Raw genomic sequence first — 20049 nt, 5'->3', positions numbered from 1 at the left:
TGTGAAGCAAACACACACATACACACTTAGAGCCACAGACCAACCCTAAATTAACATTTGCTTATCCTCAGGAGCTTTATTTTGAAGAGTGTTGGAAACAGTAACCATAGACTTCAACAGAATTTTTACTTTACTATTGATATGGACGTCAATGGCTGCCTGCTTTTTAAATATAAAAAATCATTTGAGTCTAATAGAAAAGCACCTGAGGATAAGCAAATTGTAGTAGTCTTAATTGTGGTAGGATTTATAGTTAGTTTACAAGCTACAAACTAACTCAATAGTTCATGTACAGAGTCCTGTGATGGATATGCTGACAACTTACAACCAATGTTCTGGTGACGTTTTATGTTTAATTCAATGGAAGTCAGATTGATTCAAAAGTAGAGTATAAATTATGCTATGATGAACTTTGAGGCAATGCCAAGTCAGAATTTATCATTCTAACACAAGGTGGCAGTATGAACCAACACATTCTCCTAACATCTGCTCTGAAGGCGTTTTAAGGTGGAGTTTTTGATTCTTCAAAGCCTTCACCAGTCCAGCATACACAGACAGATGATCTAATATTTAGCACAGATAAATTAAATCTAATAAACAATATATGCAATGCAAGTAAAGATTGCTGTTGACAAGTATATATATATATTTTAAATATTTAATTCTGGCAATAAAAAATAGGTTTAGCATTTAACAGAATAAAAAAATATGTTGTTACATAATTATGAAATAATAATAATTATTATTATTAGTTTTGTTACATAAATGCTTTTAATCCTTTTTTAAATGTTACACCGTACAACATTATAGACATTTGTTTGAAGTTTTCTTTTATTTTTAAAACATAATCAAACAATATAAAACATTAGTAAGATATAATATAATAATATTTAATAATATAATGATACCTTCATGAATGGTTGAATGATTTTTCTTTATTAAATACTTTACAGTGCAATAATATTGTAGAAAAATAGTTATAGCTTTTTATTTTTATAATTGGAAAAATAAAATATAAGTATCTTTTTTAGATTTTAAATATCATATTTAAAATTTTATTGTTACATAGAAAAATACAATAATGAACTAATAATATTAAGAATAATTAATATTATTATAATTGTTATATAAATGATTTTTATATTAAAATACTACAATGTGCAATAATATTATAGACATATTGGTTTGTGGTTTTGTTTTATATTTATAAATGAATTAAATAATCTAAAATATTAATAAGAATAATAATAGTTTCATGTGTGGTGAAACAATTTTTTATTAATTAATAATTTATGCTGCAATAATATACAAATATTTGTTTATAGTTGATTCATTTTTATAATTGGATAAAAATATGAATAAGCATCTTTTTGAGATCTTAAACATCATTTTTGACAATGTATTGTTGTTACCTAAAATAATAATAGTAACAATTATTATTATTTTAAAAATAATTTCAAATTTAGAAATACTACAGTGTGCAACAATATTATAGTCTTATTTGTTCATAGCTTTGTTTTATTTTAATTGGATTAAATAATATAAATATTACTAATAAAAAGAATAGTTTAATGATGGGGGATATTATTTGTTATTATTAAATATTTTACTGTGCAATAATTCATTCATTAATGCATTCATATTCTTTTCGGCTTAGTCTCTTTGATAATCCAGGGTCGCCAAAGTGGAATGAACCCCTAACTTATCCAGCACATTTTTTCACACAGCAGATGACTTTCCAGCCACAACCTGGGAAACATCCACACACACACACGGTGCAATATAATAGAAATATTTGTTTATAGTTGTGTTTTATTTTTATATATAATGGAAATAAATTGAAATTGAAAAAATAATAAGAATAATAAGAATAATAAGAATGTAATTATAAACAAAAAGTCAGACAGAGAGACACACAAAGAGAGCCAGAAGACCCATCAGTACCTCTGTGCAGCGCCCGCAGGTTGAGCTTGGCATGTCGGTGCAGCTCCTCCAGACACGCTGGCCGTGTGCAAGTGTGGAACAGATTGTGTTGCTGATGCCATGGAGCCTGATAGTGCGACGTCAGTTTACTCTCAATGTCCAGATTCGAGACCGCTGGACACAAGACAGAAAAAAATGACAAGCTCAGAAATTTGGATGAAATCAGGATTCCTATTAGAATAAAAGCAATAAATAATTGCGCAACAAATGTCATGTTGGACATTATCAAAATGCCATGAATTTTGTAAAATGATGCTATTTATCATTTGTTGTGATGAACACTACAACTGAAAAAAATGTTTTTATGTAGAAATTAATCATTTCAGCAAGGATGCATTAAATAATGATGCATAAATCAAAACTGACAGTAGGATGCATTAAATTAATGACACATCAATCAAAACGGACATATTTATGAGGTTAAAATGACTTTTTTAATCCAAATAAACTCAAAAATATTCTATGAACAAAAAAAAATTATAATAATAATATTAGTCAAACATTTTCCCTAAGCAGCAAATTCTGAAGGATTAATGCGACACAAAATGACTCTTGAAACATTCCTGCCTGAAAATAATATTTCAGACAAGAATATCACATTTAACTAAAAACTAATAATGTAATGCATATTTGTTACTTGAAAAAAGATTAATGTTAAATTAATTTATACATCTATTACTGTTTCTCAGCTAGTATGTAAGCAAAGTTCTTATTTAACTTAATGAACTAAAAAGAATAAATCAAAAATAATAAAACTATAATAAGAGCATTAATATTATCTTCAGTAGTAGTAGTATAAATATTAATTAGTATTATGAGTATAATTATATATATTTTTTCTTTTCCTTTTAATGTTAGTAAAAGTTTCAGAATTTTTTAGCATTTTTAAATAGGTCAAAACACTGGTTATATAAGCAACACAAAATTTATTCAAACTAAACAGAGTAGAAAACTAAATGACAAAACTAAAAATAGAAATGGAAAAAACATACTAACTCTTAAAAATAAACTCAAATAGGGCTGCACAATATTGGAAAAAAACTGGCATTGCTATTATTAGCCTTTCTGCAATATATGTTGTGATATTAATGTAATTTCATAAGATGATTTTACTCTATAACTCTATAAAGAAAACAAATCAGTTTAACATTGTGTAAATTTAGTAAGAAGTGTGTTTATAATGCATAATAAACAAATGGCAAGCATATACAAATACAACAAACAAAGATACAGATGAAATGGTCTTCATGGTTTTCTGAATATTCCAACAGCATTGAGTTACATTTTAAAATAACAATGTCATCAAATGTAAAACAACCTTGTATAGTCTTCATTGCAATAAAAAAATACAAAGAATCTTTGTTAATTGGCCAAATAGTTTAAATTAGCTTGAAATCTTATAGTCACATGTCTTAAAAATAAATTTGATCACTTTAGTAGGGTGAAACTTGCTTATTTTTATTACTGTAAAACCTTTTCCTGGTTAATTATAATCACAATTGCAGATTCTGACTATGGCATATTCACACGTTGTGATAATGATGCTGAAACCATATTTTGTACATCCCTAACTCAAACCTTTTAAACTTTGATAGTTATAATAGTTAGTGACATTAGAATAAAATGATTGCAACAGTATTTCACAATAATGTTTCTCCCGTAGTTTTGACTAAATAAATGCACGCTTAAATGAGCAAAAAAGAAAAAAACACAACAAATCTTACCGGTCCCAAACTTTCGAATGGTAGTGCATGTTTCCATATTAATTCTCAGTACTCAATATCATAAATTACAGGACAACAAATCACATTATAGGTAGAGGAAGGTGAAAGACAGCTTCATCAGTGTTTTCTCTATCTCTCTCTCTCTTTTCCTCAGCTTCCTGTTTGCTCATCTCCTCTATAAAGGAGCATCTGCCCATCAGTATTCAACGTGCACCGGTTCCCTTCAACTACCCAGAGTCATCTGTATCCAAGCAACCCTTCATATCTCATTTACAACCAATTAGCAGATCCTTATCAGCCCGCCATCAGCACAATAAAACCACAAACGCATTTCCTGTCTAAGGCCACGTTTACACTTCTGCGTGTTTTGTTTTAACACAGCATTTTAAAATGAAAGTGATCCTTGTCCAAAATGGACAAGAAAAGATCTCAAATCAAACCACATGAGCTAAAAACACACATCAGAGGCATGAAGCAGCTTTCAAATTCTAATACAAATTTATTATGAATAGAAATCTAAAATCAAACAAAAAATATTTACATTCAGTCATTTAGCATACGATTTTATCCAAAGCGACTAAATTGAGGAGACATTCAGCGATTCAACAAGAAGAGGCAGTACACACAAGAAGAGCTAATTAGGGCTGCACGATATTAGAAAAATCTAGCATTGCAATATATTTTTATTTTGCGATATATATTGCGATATGAATACAATTTCACCAGATGGCTTCATATCTCTATTTGGAAAGAATTGATGTTGTTAGATCTATTGGGATGATTCTGCAGTGGGAGTGAATCTCCATAAAATCTAATGAACAATCTATACATTCCCCTGACATGTTTTCGTTGTGGTCTGTACTATTTGCAGTGCGATTCTGTATTTACATGAGTTTTTTATGCACGTGTTTATTTAAAGATTGATGAACAGATGTTTACTATTTGCATCTCCATACAATCTAATAAACAATCTGTAAACTTCTTGGGGTTCACCAACACATTTTCATTGTAGTCTTTGCTATTTGCAGTGCATTTCTGTAAATGCATGTGTTGTATTTTCATGCATAACAATCTATAAATACAATCAAGAAGAAGATACAACAAAAATAAAGTGTGTTATCATTTCCCGAGTCTAACAGTATTCAAGTAGAGTAATTGAATGATAAAAAATAAAATAATTCAATAAAATGAATCTTAGTTAAGGTCACAAATGGTTCAATTTCCTAAGCCTGAATGTTTTTAAAATCATTATACAACTCTAGGTTTTAAAAACACATACAAATGATAAAAAGCCCAAAAAAGCAGCTACAATGTGTTTAGAGTAGAAAATTCTAATATTCTGAAAAGTATAATAAATAATCTGATGAGTGTTTTGAGCAGAACCTTCACAGACACATTCTAGAGACACAAAAGACAACTTAAATCTTGAAAAAGGGATAAAATAGGTGCCTTTTAAATTCAACTAATCAAACATCTCTCATTCAGAACAAATGCAATTGTTTTCATGATATTTTATCAACCAACTGTTACATGGAGAATATCTTTGTTTTTATATTACGTTTGTATTTTTGGTTCGTATTTTTTCTTATCATATAATTAAATCAAGTTAAAATACTCTTTGATTCAGTCATATACATAAAAGACATCACTCTAAACTGTAATTAGTATACTTTTTGTGTTTTTCTAAAAAAGGACAACATACAGGATTTTCTTGAAGTGAATTAAAATGCACAAAAATAAACAAAACCCAATGTAATGGCCATATCATCAGGTCTTGACAAATCAGCAAAGAGCCCACAATAATCCAAATCCAAAGTGAATGTAGGCCTCTTATCTTAAAATTTAGCATTTGCTTCTTCTATGCTTAAAACGCAACGCCAGAGTCTTCAAACAGGGTCTACAGTCTTTCCAAAAGTGTCCTTTTTTGAGGGTCAAAAACTCTTGAATAATGTGGATGCCAAGCATAAATGCAGCAAAAGATGTGCGTTAAATCGAAAAAAAAAAAAACTAGTGTAAACGTAACCTCAGAAGACCACAGTGAGCCGATCATGATGGACACTTACAAAAACACTGCAGTTTGTGACTACAGACCCTTTGTTGTATGTGAATGGAACAAAAGCCATAGGACATATTTACTCTGAAGTGTAACACAAAACAGAAATGACATTCAAGCTCTGAGAATATGTTTTTTTTTTTCTTTTCAATTTTGAGAGGATGCCCAAAAGGGGTCTCATATTTCAGACAGAGAAAGAAAACATTTTAGCGCTTATTAACTGTGATGTAAACCATGACAATAACAGTCTTAGTTTGACTGAAAGAAAAGTATCACACACACACATGCACACACATCTGGTAAAAGAATATAAGTAGGTTTCTATAAAGGCCTTTCTATAACATTAGCTCTGACCACAATCAGAGATCCATTCAATGTTTTGAGTGGTTTCACTCAGCAATGCAAACCTGATATCTACGTTTTACACTGATAGATGTATTTTCATGTTTAAAGATAATCTGTACTGACGAATAATGTGACATTCATTCATTTATTCGTTCTCCTTCAGCTTAGTCCCTTTTTTAACCATGGTCACCACAGCGGAATGAGCCACCAACTATTCCGGCATGTTTTAGGAAGCGGATGCTCTTTCAGCCGCAACCCTGTACTGGGATACACCCATATACTCACACTCATTACTCTACGGCCAATTTCGTTAACCCAATTCTTTAAACCTTGGGGGAAAACTGAGCACCCACAGGAAACCCATGCCAACATAGGGAGAACATGCAAACTCCACACAGAAATGCCAACTGGTCCAGCTGGGACTTAAACAAGTGACCTTCTTGATGTAAGGCAACAGTGCTAACCACTGAGCCACCGTGCTGCAAATAATGAAACGACTGAAGGCAAAAAAGGTATAGATTTTATAGAAAAAGTATAGACACAGTTGCAATGCATTTTTGGATAAAAGAAAAAAAAAGTTTTCCAAACATCTGATTTCATTTAAGTATACGCTGTAAAACCGGTAACCATTTACCATTTAGGTAACCATTTGAGGAAACCGATTGCAACAAGCAATTTAAGTTTAAAAACTAATCTTAATGAGGGCTGTGAACTTGATCCATTTGAGTAAACGAAGCAATTTGAGCACAGTAAAACCCAATAAATGAAAAGAACTCAAACCAACTGAGCACTGTAAAACCCAACAAGTTAAGGCAACTCAGACCTTTTGAGGAAACCGATTCTACAAACCATTTGAGTTCAAAAATAATCTATATGAGTACTGTAAACTTACTCCATTTAAGTTGAAGTAATGATGCATTTAATTCATTCATTACCTTCAACGCTGAGTTCAAAACTCTTTTCAAATGAGTAGAATTAACTTTCAGTCAATTCTGAGTTAACTACACTCCTGTCACTTGATAAAGTTGACTGTTGAGTTTTACATTGTAAGTTCATCTTATATTTTACCAGAATTTACAGAAGGCAGACACTAAAATGGCATGCAGTGTAACAATAATTCAACTGATCAATACACAATTAAATAAAATGAGGTAACTTCACAATTCATAAATTCATAAATTATTTCAATCAGCCGGCTGTGGAAAACAGAGAGACTGAAATGTCAGTCAAAGTTAATCACCCCTCCATTTGACTTTGGTTGAGAAACCTAAAAACATGTTTGGCTCTTGAGAAGCTCACACACACAATAAGAAAACAATCCTCTGAATTTTGTGATATTTGGGAGATGTTTCTGAACTTTGTGAATAATGGAGAGAAGCTTTGGAAGTCTAAAGTTGTGGGATGTTAATTGGTGATTAATAAGAATTTTTTATATTTATTTTTTCTGTTTCTTTTAATGATTATTATTATTTTTAGTTTTAATTCAATAACAATTAATTAAATAATTTTTTTCCTAAGCCTGGTATGTTTGGGGTATTGGATAATTTGAGTTATTGTAAAACCTTAATTAACGTAATAAAGACATGTTATACTAAATATTTTAGAGCAGCTTTAACCACTTGTCTCATCAAGGCATCTGATGGACATATTGCTGATGGATTCAGACCTGAGCCAGTGTGAGGAATGTAAATCTGGATTAAGAGCATTCACGCTTCAGTCGAAATGAAGAGGCTCCCATTGATAGCATGTCTATAGTAATATTTCGTCTCTGGACTGAGCCAGTTTTGGAACACTTTTCAGTTGTTTAAGCACCTTATTAAATTTTCCTGGGGTTTTCTTTGTCGGTTCTGTGAGCATTATGGGAAATCCCCTGACTTTAGTGTCTTGATGAAACTAGAGTATCAGTAAACCAGATATAAGCACACCAAATCAGTTTGCTTAAGATAAAACACACAAACTGTTTCCCTTTATCTGTGTAATCAATGAAAGCATGAAACAATTAGTAAAGCTAGATTTCTAATATATATATATATATATATAATTCTAACAATATACTCTACTGAGTAGAAAGCATGGACTATTAATAAAATTGACACACTTATAACACACATATAACATATAACCACTTTTTAAACTTTAAGACAGGTTTTTAGGAAAGCCATTACAATTTTTTTTTACTTACAAAGACAATCCCAGAATGAACTGCAACATCTTTATTGAAAAAGAAATAACAAATCCAAGATGGTGGACAGGAAGAGTTTACCCTAACCCAGGCTCATTCTGAAAACGTACTGCTATATACATTTCTGGAGAGCGCCAAATACATCCCAGAGGATAAGCTTTTTTGCAGTTTTTGTTTTTGTGAATCCACCAGTGGCTGATGTGTAAGCTTTTTGAGACCTCAAATTTCTTTCGAAAGTACCATTCACACCTGCTGTTCTTGTGTAAATCCACCAGAGACTGCTGTTGACTGACTGACCCATCGACTGACCCACCCTCCTCCTTTCCCTTAACCCAACTAATAGTGTTTTCAAAAGCACAGATTGACCCGCCCACCCACTTCCTTAAACCCAACCATGACAAAAAAAGAAATCCAGAAAAAAAGCCCTCCTTTGATTTTTACCACGTCTTCAGATTTTACTACGTTCTCGCTCTGTTATTTACTTCTTTGTTTTATTTTTTGGCTTCTGTTTTTGTCCTACCTGCTTTCTGGAACCGTTTTTTGACAGTATGTAACCCCGTTGTCGTCGTCAACTCCTCTCTGCGTCTCAAGTCTGGTAAGCGCAAAAATGAAAGGCCTCAAACTGCCCCGTAAAGATCATTTTCAAGACAAAATGCAGCCATGCTGTACGTTCCTCTGGCTACTTAATTCGCAATCTCCAGAAATGTATATAGGGCTACGTTTTCAGAATGAGCATATATTGAACACTTTTCATGTCTGAAATTGCATGGCATGTCTGAAAAGGTACTAAATATGAACTTACTCCACATTCTAGATAGTTAATCTAAATAATATTTGGACAAACTACATTTGACACGTTGTTATTGACGCCTGACCTACCAGTGTCAGTTACATAGCTTTATTATCACTCACAAATGCTCTCCTGTGGTCTTATAGGATAGTAAACTTATCACACTTCAGAATCACACCAGAAGTACTTAATATCATCTAAGTACTTTACATCTACTGATTTACAAATATGATGAACACTTCTTATTTGGCACACTTATTTTGTCTACTGTATCACAAGGAGGGAAGCATTCAGCTTCAGATTTTGCATAAAACAATCTCCCATTACTTATCTGCTGTTTAACAGAAGTTTCGATCTAAGCCCACCCTTTTACCGCTCCTCCATTAGGACGAGTGCTGTAATGATGTGTGAATGCGGTGAAAAGACTCTATTACTCAGCACCTCTGCTATTCAATTGCTCCTGCCCTGCACTATCACTGATCTTCATGCGGCACAACATACATGACCTCCACTCTAACCATTCCCAATGCAATCCTGGACACGTCATTCTATTGCAAGTGACTTTAAATCAGAGGAATCGTGCTTTGTAACATTCTAAAGTTGCACATAGCATGATGTAATACAATAGTCCAAAGCTTGTTTCTACTTGTGCATATGAAGAACACTATTTTTCATGCATATACATAAAAATTCAATCACAAAAGTATTAGGTCTCAATATTCAGTGCACTGAGATTGCAGCTGATTCTGAGAGGAGAGTTCAATTAATGTAAAGAGGTCAATGCTTGGTACACTGCAGTATAATTGCACCAGATTGCAAGCTAAACAAGTTGAAAGGTTAAAGCGATGGATATGTTTTATATTCGCAATCCTGAACACCTGCATTCACCTCTGCAGGAAACCAAGATCACTCTCTTGTCTAAAATCCAGCCGTCTTACCTGTTGTTCCTCCTCTCTGGCCTGTGTTTTTACTACCTCTCTTTGTCCTCCTCCTCTTTTTTAAGCCACAGCCAGGTATCTTCCTCTGAGAGTTTCCCATCTCCCCCTAGACTGGTCATACAGAATGAAGGACTGAAGGATTCTGCTCGCACTACAGCAAGACTTGAAGAGCTACTCTCTCTCTCTCCCTCTCCCTCTCTCTCTACTTCTTTCTGTCTCCAGCAGGTGCACAGTCAGCAATGTGAGTCAGGACTCTGCCAGCAGCAAGGCAAAGAAAAGTACTGACAAATCCCTAATTAGGAGTACAGAAGGGCAATACGGTGAGAAAAAAAATCTAATTAAAATAATGAAACACCAAAATATGCACTTTTTTTATACAAGTATAGAATATACAACCACAATGCTGTTTACAAAACATCACAATTCCATACTAAAGGATACTAATATGAAGGATTCCACACTAAAACATTTTTCTGTGCACATTGCCTCAAACATTTAACTTCTATAACCCTGGTCCTTACATTTTTTTATGGTAAAATACTAATGGTTTGTGAGATTTGGTTAATAATGATAAACTGATAATGGTTTATTTGTCTCCTAATTTAGTGAATCATACAATGGAATATCTGGCTGACAGTACAGATTTGTTTATGATCTATCAGAGAAACTATAAATAGGATTTTTTAAAACAACAAATCATATTAAAGAAACAAAATACTTCTGAATCTAAGTGAGGTCCCGTGATCAATTGGCTCCATTTTGTGATCTTGGAGCACAAAAAGTCTTATGTTGCCGGGGTATTTTTTTGCCTAAATATATTATTTGATTTAAAATTATGTATTTATCTTTTATGCAAAAAAACATCCGAATATTAATATTAATTACATGTTCAAAACATGTTACATGTTAAAGAACAATCATTCATTCATTAATTTTCCTTTGGCTTAGTCTATTTATTTATCAGGGGTTCACACAGCAAAATGAACCGCCAACTTATCCAGCATATGTTATGCACAATGGATGTCCTTCTAGCTGCAATACAGTACTGGAAAACCCTCACACTCTCACATGCCACACATACTATCCAGCCAATTTAGTTTATTCAATTTACCTATAGCGCATGTCTTTAGACTGTGGGGGAAACCGGAGCACCCAGAGGAAACCCACTCGAACACAGGGAGAACATGCAAACCCCACACAGAAATGCCAACTGACCCAGCCGGGACCCAAACCAAAGACCTTCTGCTGACCACTGAGCCACCATGTGGCTGTTAAAGAACATGTTCAATTTCTAAAAAAGTATATTGATACAATCTTTTTTTTATTTTTGATAAGTAATGTGCATTGAACTTAATCTGAACAACTTTAAAAGCAATTTTCTAAATAGATTTATTATTTTTTTAAATGATCAGATTCAATATTTTCAAATAGTCATATCTTGGTCAAACAATGTCTTATCCTAATAAACAATTAATCATATACATCAATGGAAAGCTTATTTGTTCAGCTGTTAGATAATGCATACATCTTAATTTCCATAAATTTGTATTTTAATAGCTCCCGTTTAATTTTTTCCCCAATTTCTGTTTAACGGAGAGAAGATTTTTAACAAATTTCTAAAAATGATAGTTTTAATAACTATAACTATATATATTTCTGGAGAGCAACAAATACGTCCAAGGAGCTACATTTTTTTTAGGTTTTGTTTTTGAGAATCCACCAGAGGCAGCTGTGTACGCTTTTTTCCAGATCTCGAATTTCTCTTGCGAGTGCCATTTGTGCGTGCTGTTCTCACGTAAATCCATCAGAGACCACTGTTAACTGACTGACTGATCGACCAACCCATCCTTCTCCTTCCCTAAACCCAACCAATAGTGCTTTCAAAAGCATCGATTTGACTCGCCCACCCATTTCTCTAAACCCAACCAACAGTTGTCAAAAGCAATCCAGAACAAGAAAGGCCCTGGCCTGATTTTTACCATGTTTTCCGATTTTACCACATTCGCACCGTTATTTACTTATTTTATTTTTTGGCTTCTTACCCGCTTTCTGGAACCAGTCTTTGCCAGACTTAAACCCATCAACTCTCTGTCTCAAGTCCGCCAACAAACATGGAGAGCTAACTGAACAAACCAGTAACTGCAAGAAATCCATCCATACGGAGGTAAACGGTCAGCTGATGTTCGTTTTAAAGATGAAATGCAGCCATGCGTACTTCTGGCTACATAATTTGCGATCTCCAGAAATGCATATAGGGCTACGTTTTCAGAATGAGCCTATGTTGCAATATGGCTGCCAATATATTGAGAATCTCTCAAAAACAGCAAGCTATAAAAGATGCCAGACTACAGCCTACAGGTACACTTGCAAATTTAAAGAACATTTACATACCTTAATGCCAAACAGTATAGGCATTTTTTTTATCCAAATATGAGCTTAATCACAGATATTCAAACAAAGGATATTTTGACGCTACACAAATGATCAGTTGCAGTTCTTCTTTTATTAATACAGATGCTCTAGTCATTAGCAGTCAGAGCGCTAGCATGGCTGAATCTAGGTCAACCTTGCCCAACAGAGCTCAGAGAAAGACACTGCTGAGATCTTGCTGCAGAAGATCAAATAATGGATTGATCTATTGGTAGACTTAATATTAAAAGCATTTAACCAGAAATATGAGAAACCCTCATGCACTAACTGATGAATGATAAGCTGCATTGTTTTGTCTAACTGGAGACTGTTGGACATTGAGTGTGTCTGTGTCTGTGATGGGGGCTGGGAGACTCACAGCTGGTCCCTCTGCATGAGCGCTTAATACCCACTGACACTACACTGCACTAACAACTCTGTGGACTACGTATATCGATATATTCGGGCAGCTTTGAGCAGCACTATCCTTCCCTTTACAGCAGGGGATCTCAATCTTTGCATCACTTGAACCTTGTGTGACCTGGAAAATTATAAGTACTTGCTGATATTAAGACACGTGTAAATGTAATATATAAATTAGTAATTGTTTTTATGAATTTAGTGGTAATAATCTTTTCGTCTTTCCTTTAAATGAAGAATGCTGAATTTATCACATTTTTCCCATACATTTTTGTCATAGGAAAATACATTTAAAGAACCCCTATTTTGCATTATAAAAGGTCATATTTTGTTTTTGAGGGTCTCCAACAACAGACTGATATGCATGTCAAGTCAAAAAACACTTTTATTGTCTTATAATATGCATTTATTCATTCATTCATTTTCTTTTCGCAAATAGAGGAGAACATGCACACTCCACACAGAAACGCCAACTGTCACTCCATAATATGCATTTATTTTTAACTAATTATCACAATGACACACATTCAGTATTATTCCACAAAGTGGCAACTTGACGGCCAAACCTGTGTAGGAACAGTTGACATTGGCCATAGCAATGACAAACAGCAAATCGCAAGCTCACAAACACATTTAAAATGGTAAAAAAAGTGGCAATATCTGTGTATAAAGAGTTAACAAGATACAGTTCACGCTGCGTGGAGCGATTACAAGTAACAAAACACAATTAAATACATATTTTGGAAGCTAGAGAAAACAAGGAGGCAACCATTTTAATCGCGCTTACATGGAGGAAGAAACTGATCCATGAACTGTATACTGATAAAGTTCCTATCAAGCTCTGACAAAGTGCCATACATCAATAGTCTTTTCTGATCCTTTAACAAACAGCCAACAAATCCCCCATTGCAGGGTAGATTATTGCAATAATCACCAGAATGTTCACTTATTAATGTTCTCTCATCTTCAGACATGACCAGTCCCACACACACCCGCACTCTGCCAGCGTTTGAAGGGAAAGGCACGTTCATGTTTTACCAGATCTGGCACTACATATTTGTTATTGGTTTGTGTCGGTGTCAATATAATCAGGAAAAGATCCGGACAAATGCCGAATCATTTCAACGACTTCGAGTCTAATCTTTTATTTAAAAAATTGATATTTTAAAACAAGGTGCACTTTCAGATGTAAACCTCAGCTGGATGTTTTCATTCACTTAAACCTGTGTTACACAGTGCATGGAAGCCTATTTTTAAAAACCCATAACATGGGCTCTTTAAATCTGCATGACAAAACCAGTCATAAGTGTCCAAATTTGGTATTAAGTGTACATGTTTGGTAATTGAGATTTATGCATTTTGCATTAAATGAAATATATTTTCCATTGATGTGTACTTTGTTTGGATATGTCAATATTTGGCCAAGACACAACTATTTGAAAATCTAGATTCTGTTAAATAAAACAAATTAAATACTGAAAAAATCTTCTTCAAAGTGGCCAAATTAAGTTCTTAGCAGTGCATTTTTTGCAGTTTTGTTGTATTTATGGTAAAAAATATACAAAATATTTATAACATATTACAGTTGAAGTCAGAATTATTAGCCCCTTTTGATTTTATTTTATTTTTTTAAATATTTCCCAAATTATTTTTAACAGAGCAAGGAAATTTTCACAGTATGTCTGATAATATTTTTTCTTCTGGACAAAGTCTTATTTGTTTTATTTCGGCTAGAATAAAAGCACTTATTAATTCTTTAAAAAACATTTTTGGGACAAAATTATTAGCCCCTTTAAGCAATTTTTTTTTTCAATAATCTACAGAACAAACTTGCCTAATTACCCTAACCTGCCTAGTTCACCTTATTAACCTAGTCAAGCCTTTAAATGTCACTTTAAGCTGTATAGAAGTGTCTTGAAAAATATCAAGTAAAATATTATTTACTGTCATCTTGTCAAAGATAAAATAAATCAGTTATTAGAAATAAGTTTTTAAAACTAATATGCTGAAAGAAATGTGCTGAAACAATATTACCTCCATTTAACAGAAATTGGTGAAAAAAATAAACAGGAGCGCTAATAATTCAGGGGGGGGGCTAATATTTATGACTTCAACTGTGTATATATATATATATATATATATATATATATATATATATATATATATATATATTATTATTATTATTATTATTATTATTATAAATAGAAAGCATTTATTTTTTTTAGCCATACCAGTTTTTTTTTTTTTTTTTGGCTACTGCCAAAATATACCTGTGCCCCAGGGTCACAATCATTAGCACAACATAAATGCATCTGGAAAAAAATTCATTTTCAATTTTGTTTCCCCCTCTGATTCTGATTTATATCTTGCAATTATGATTTTTTTTTAATATCAAAAGAGTTTATATCTCACTTTTTACTAAAAAGTCTGAATTTCTCAAAATTCATACTTTTAAATTTCTGTATAAATTCTGAGAAATCAGAATCATGACAAACAAACAATGAGAATTTCTAAAGAAATGTTGCAATATCTTCTAACTTTTTTAATTTTTGTAATTCTAATTTTTGTTTCATTGCAGAAAACAAACATCATTAATAAAAAAGAGCCTCAAATGAGTAATTAACACGATCCTTCATACCGTAAATGTGCATTACGTCAAATTCATCAGTTGATTCTGAAATCTTATCACCAGTGTGTGTTTAAAGGGGGTCTGTGATAAGATAAGCCTGATCTGAGGACAATGCTGCTGGCCAGAGGGTGAAGAATGAGGAGCCCTGTTGAGACTTGACTTCTAGACCTTTACAAATGAGCCATAGCAGATCCACTGAAGCATGAAGACTGACCGCTGCCTGTAGTGCTGACCAATGCACACACATACACTGCCACTTCACAACACAAACTCATTGCACAACAGCCAAAACATTACAATGTGATATTGGGTATGGATGGATTTTTTGAAAGCTACTTATAAATCTGATTCCTGTTTTAGCACCACCATTTCACTCCGCTGCTTTTTCTCTGCAAATAAGAGAGGAGAGCAATAAACAGATTTCAGACAGAGGATAAGCAGATCAGATAGGCTGTTGAGTTTAGATGTAGGGCAGCACTGTCTGTTTTCCCTCTCTCACACACATACACACAACCGCTTTAATAAAGTGTGTTGGAGTTTAATAATTCAGATTTACTTAAAGGGACAGTTCCCCCAAATTTAAATTCTCTCACTATGTTTTAAATGTACTTTAATAAAGATTCTTCACATTTATTTTGCATGAATTTCATAATTCGTACTGAGCATTTAAAAGCACCACAAATGGCGTCCATATAACTTACTTTTTTGACACCATTCAATAGATTTTTTTATACCATTGTTTGCTGTGCATAAACTGCTACAGCATGGGGATCCTTTAAAGTGTCTCATTGCAAAAATAACACCATGATGGTCTGAAACAAATGTGGATGTGATGTATATTGTAATATACATGGCTGTGATGTATATTGCAATAGCTGTTTTATCACTGAGCATGTTCTTTTAATTGAGCATATTTTTTCCCTTATGTGTACAATGTATGGACACCAGTTTCTGCCAAGTTAATTACAACTTATTCTTTAACAAAAGTGACATTTCTTTATTCAGTTTTCTTGTCGGCTTAGTCCTTTTATTAATCCGGGGTCGCCACAGCGGAATGAACCGCCAACTTATCCAGCAAGTTTTTACGCAGCGGATGCCCTTCCAGCCGCAACCCATCTCTGGGAAACATCCACACACACATGCACACACACACACTCATACACTACGGACCATTTAGCCTACCCAATTCACCTGTACCGCATGTCTTTGGACTGTGGGGGAAACCGGAGCACCCGGAGGAAACCCACGCAAAGGCAGGGATAACATGCAAACTCCACACAGAAACGCCAACTGAGCCGAGGTTCGAACCAGCAACCCAGCGACCTTCTTGCTGTGAGGCGACAGCACTACCTACTGCGCCACTGCCTCGCCCACATTTCTTCTTAAAATTCAAATATTTCCTATGGATTTAAGAGAAAATTGATAAAACCGATAGAGATTTAATAAAATAAGAAGCTAATAGGGTATATGCCGAGCTAGTGCTGTTCCCATGCTGATACACTTCCAGTGAGCTGTTATTGTGAACTTTTTCCCATTTTATACGGTTCCTTATACAGCATCGATTTTGTAATGTCATTAAAATACATTCAGTTAAATAAACTTTAGAATTTATTTAGTTGCTCAAGCGTAAAACGAGACAAAAAGCTGTTTACTCGCACGCGCCCGTCAGAATCGGCAGGCTTACGCAGAAGCTCCATTGAATATACTGGGGTAAAATAAATGCTCATATTATAAGAATAAGGCGGGGGAAATGTAATTTAATGCAGTGCTTCTTGTACAATCTAAGACCCACTTTAAATCGGATATCACTCAGCTAGTGGAGATCGCTGATTCAGACCTTAAACGCACCAGATTTTGCATTGGCATTCAATTCGCCGGAAGCGCTTAACCCAGGTTAATGGCAAATTAAAAGTCCTATTAGCATGCTTCGGCATGTATGATAAGAAGTTGTTTCTGCAAGAATGCCCCAAAAATAAATGTATAAGGGTGAAAATGTCACATATATCTTATGTTTTAAATATATATATGTAATCAGTGCTTAATTTGTAAGTAAATAATACCCGGAACAAAACTAGGAAATAAAAGTTATTGTGACCGATGTCCACCATACAATTTCAGTTTTCCCAGAACATGATGTCAATTAACGGTGATGGCGCAAAAGCGATCTTTTAATATTTTGTGCTATATAATGTTATAGGTCAGTCATGGTTAATAAAATCATGTAACTACAAACATAAAACATATTAACAATGGCTATTCAGTTCATTTCACTATTAAGTACCAAGTCAAAAATAATAACTGATGACTAATTAAATGAATAATTAAATCTGGACATTACTAGAACTTCTATGTTAAGCGGCTTTGACTCAGTCGACATAGTAAAAGCGCTATAGAAATAAACATGAATTGAATAGAATGACTCACTCAGTCTAATCTTCAAGAAAAGCCCACACTTGCCTCTTCTGTCATGTTTTCTGGCTGACCTAAGATAGTTTTGCTTCTGTCTCCCGCTATCCTGATCCATTTGCACAATTTCATCTTCTTGAGATCTCTTTTGATCAAGGTCATTATCAGATTTACTTGTGGTTTTAAAAATGAAAATATGCTTGACTGCCTCTTTGCCATTTTAAAATGCAAATATTATTTTGGTAGGCCCCTATGCCATTATTTATTTTCAAAACAATAATCACCAACCAATGAGAGGGATTGGTATTTACAACGCACAAGTTAATGCTGGACTCATTAAAATAAATAGCGGAACGCAAAACACAAATATCTGACACTTTCCAGAACAAGATCCGGCTCAAATTAAGCACTGTTTGTGATGCACAGTCTGATTACACTGAACCATTTAATAAACAAGACGTTAATAGTTATAAGAACTATGTTTTAAAACAATACTACATAATTTGCCAATGAAAACAGGACTTCAATAGAATAGTTATGAATCTCTGATATACTGCAATGTTTTTTTCACAAAATGTCATTTTAATACTCAAACTAAGAATAATATACTTCTGCAGGACATCACACACAAAAAAGAGACAACAATCAATCAAGATGGCCAACGCTGTAATTCAGCATGCAACAACACATCACTTTACAGTGTGAAAAACTGCATGCTCAAACACGTCAGACCAAACATGGACAGACACTCTGTGACAGATACATCATCATCACTATGGCAGGCTAAGCTGCTAAAGACAACCTCAGATAGGGGAAAACAAGAGCAGCGCATGGATTACGTACAATGTAAAAAATGATTGTTCTAATTTATAATGTTTTTTTTTTGGAGTCTGAAATAAATACAACTTTAGTCTTTCTACTTCAAAAATAGCATGTCAACTTCAATGAACAAATAACCCATGCCATTTTTGCCATGTATTACAGGGGGAAACCTGAAAAGAAGATGCAGTTATACAGTATATCAGTCATTTTATAGAGTCCCAATTTCAAAACAGCCATGATCCTCATCTGAAGATTATTCACGATAGGAAAATGAATAGCAATATAAACCACAGGAAGACACACGCAACATCATTATCTGATTGGACGCTCTGTTAAGTAATGCACATAATGACATACCTCTCGATCTGACAGGAACACAGCAGGCAAAAGCCATAGTTCGGGAAGGACAGCTACATCCAACTGCTCCTTAGCCAGGTCAACTTTCCTCGAACACTCATTCCGTATTGCCTTCATGCATGCGGAAACATGCTATGGCACAAGCTCACCTGCTGCGGTGTGCAGCCGCTCAACCACAACAACAGACCAAAATAAACCCATCCGCAGCATCTGCACTTACACTGCTCCAGCTCTAACTCCGAGTCCACCCCCTTTTTCTAAAGGCATAATGCAGGTGGTACAGTCTAGTCTACACTCTGTTTGCCCTTAATCTTCCAATGGGCCAGAGGAAGAGCTGGTCCGATGGGGGATATTAATCAGGAATATAAAAAAGACCAGTGCACTGATATGATTATTCCTGAAATACTGTCTGTATAGAAGGTTTTAAAGGCAAAATATTTTGTTTTCTATATATAAAGCAAACATTTGCATCCATACATTCAGAAAATTGAGTTATAATGTTTAAAATTTACTAGCAGTAACTGTGTTAAAATTGCTTCAAAGTGAATCCCACTCCAACAGATTGGAGGCCATAAAGTAACTGATCACTATCCCTAAATGAGCTGCAGAATTTTACAAATGAACATCAATTTAAACCAGAAATAAACAAGTTTGGTGTGATTTTCCCAGCAAAATACAGCTCAGAGTTTGTGTAAACTGGCATAATGCAAAAAAAATAAAAAATAAAAAAAAACTTTAGGAGTGTTTAATTAAAGTGCCCTGTTTTGCTATTTTAATTGTTTCGGTTCGGCGATGTTGACCAATTTGGCATCGTACAATGTCTAACGTGAAACATCGCAATGGATGATGGCATTGTCGTCATAGGGGAAATTGAATTAATTATTTATGAATAATTAATTAATTCATAAAGAAATAATTATTTGTAGCCTACCGTTTCAACTACCTGACCCGCATGGTCTTTGTTTTACCCATAAACAAATCATAAATAAAT

General features: G+C 33.8%; 1 protein-coding gene across 24 annotated transcripts in view; it reads right to left on the bottom strand.

Moving 5' to 3' along the window:
- Positions 1-20049, bottom strand: part of nhsb (Nance-Horan syndrome b (congenital cataracts and dental anomalies)) — a 90236-nt gene that overhangs the window by 12791 nt on the left and 57396 nt on the right. For 13 of the 24 annotated variants that reach the window (XM_087273880.1, XM_087273882.1, XM_087273881.1 and 10 more), the window contains one exon: positions 1945-2097. Coding sequence is in view for 21 of the 24 variants with exons in the window: in XM_087273859.1 (XP_087129985.1) it covers positions 1945-2097 (153 nt within the window). In the remaining 3 variants the exon portion in view is untranslated. Of the gene's footprint in view, positions 1-1944; positions 2098-3707; positions 3943-10015; positions 10150-19058; positions 19252-20049 lie in introns of those variants that run through there. The other 11 variants (XM_087273873.1, XM_087273875.1, XM_087273877.1 and 8 more) reach the window with 3 other exon arrangements.

The sequence above is a fragment of the Danio rerio genome, chromosome 11, assembly GCF_052040795.2.
Source record: "Danio rerio strain M-AB ecotype USA chromosome 11, GRCz13ab, whole genome shotgun sequence".
Lineage (NCBI taxonomy): Eukaryota > Metazoa > Chordata > Actinopteri > Cypriniformes > Danionidae > Danio > Danio rerio.
Note: the sequence above shows the minus strand (reverse complement) of the source record. Positions and strands in the feature narration are given on the sequence as shown.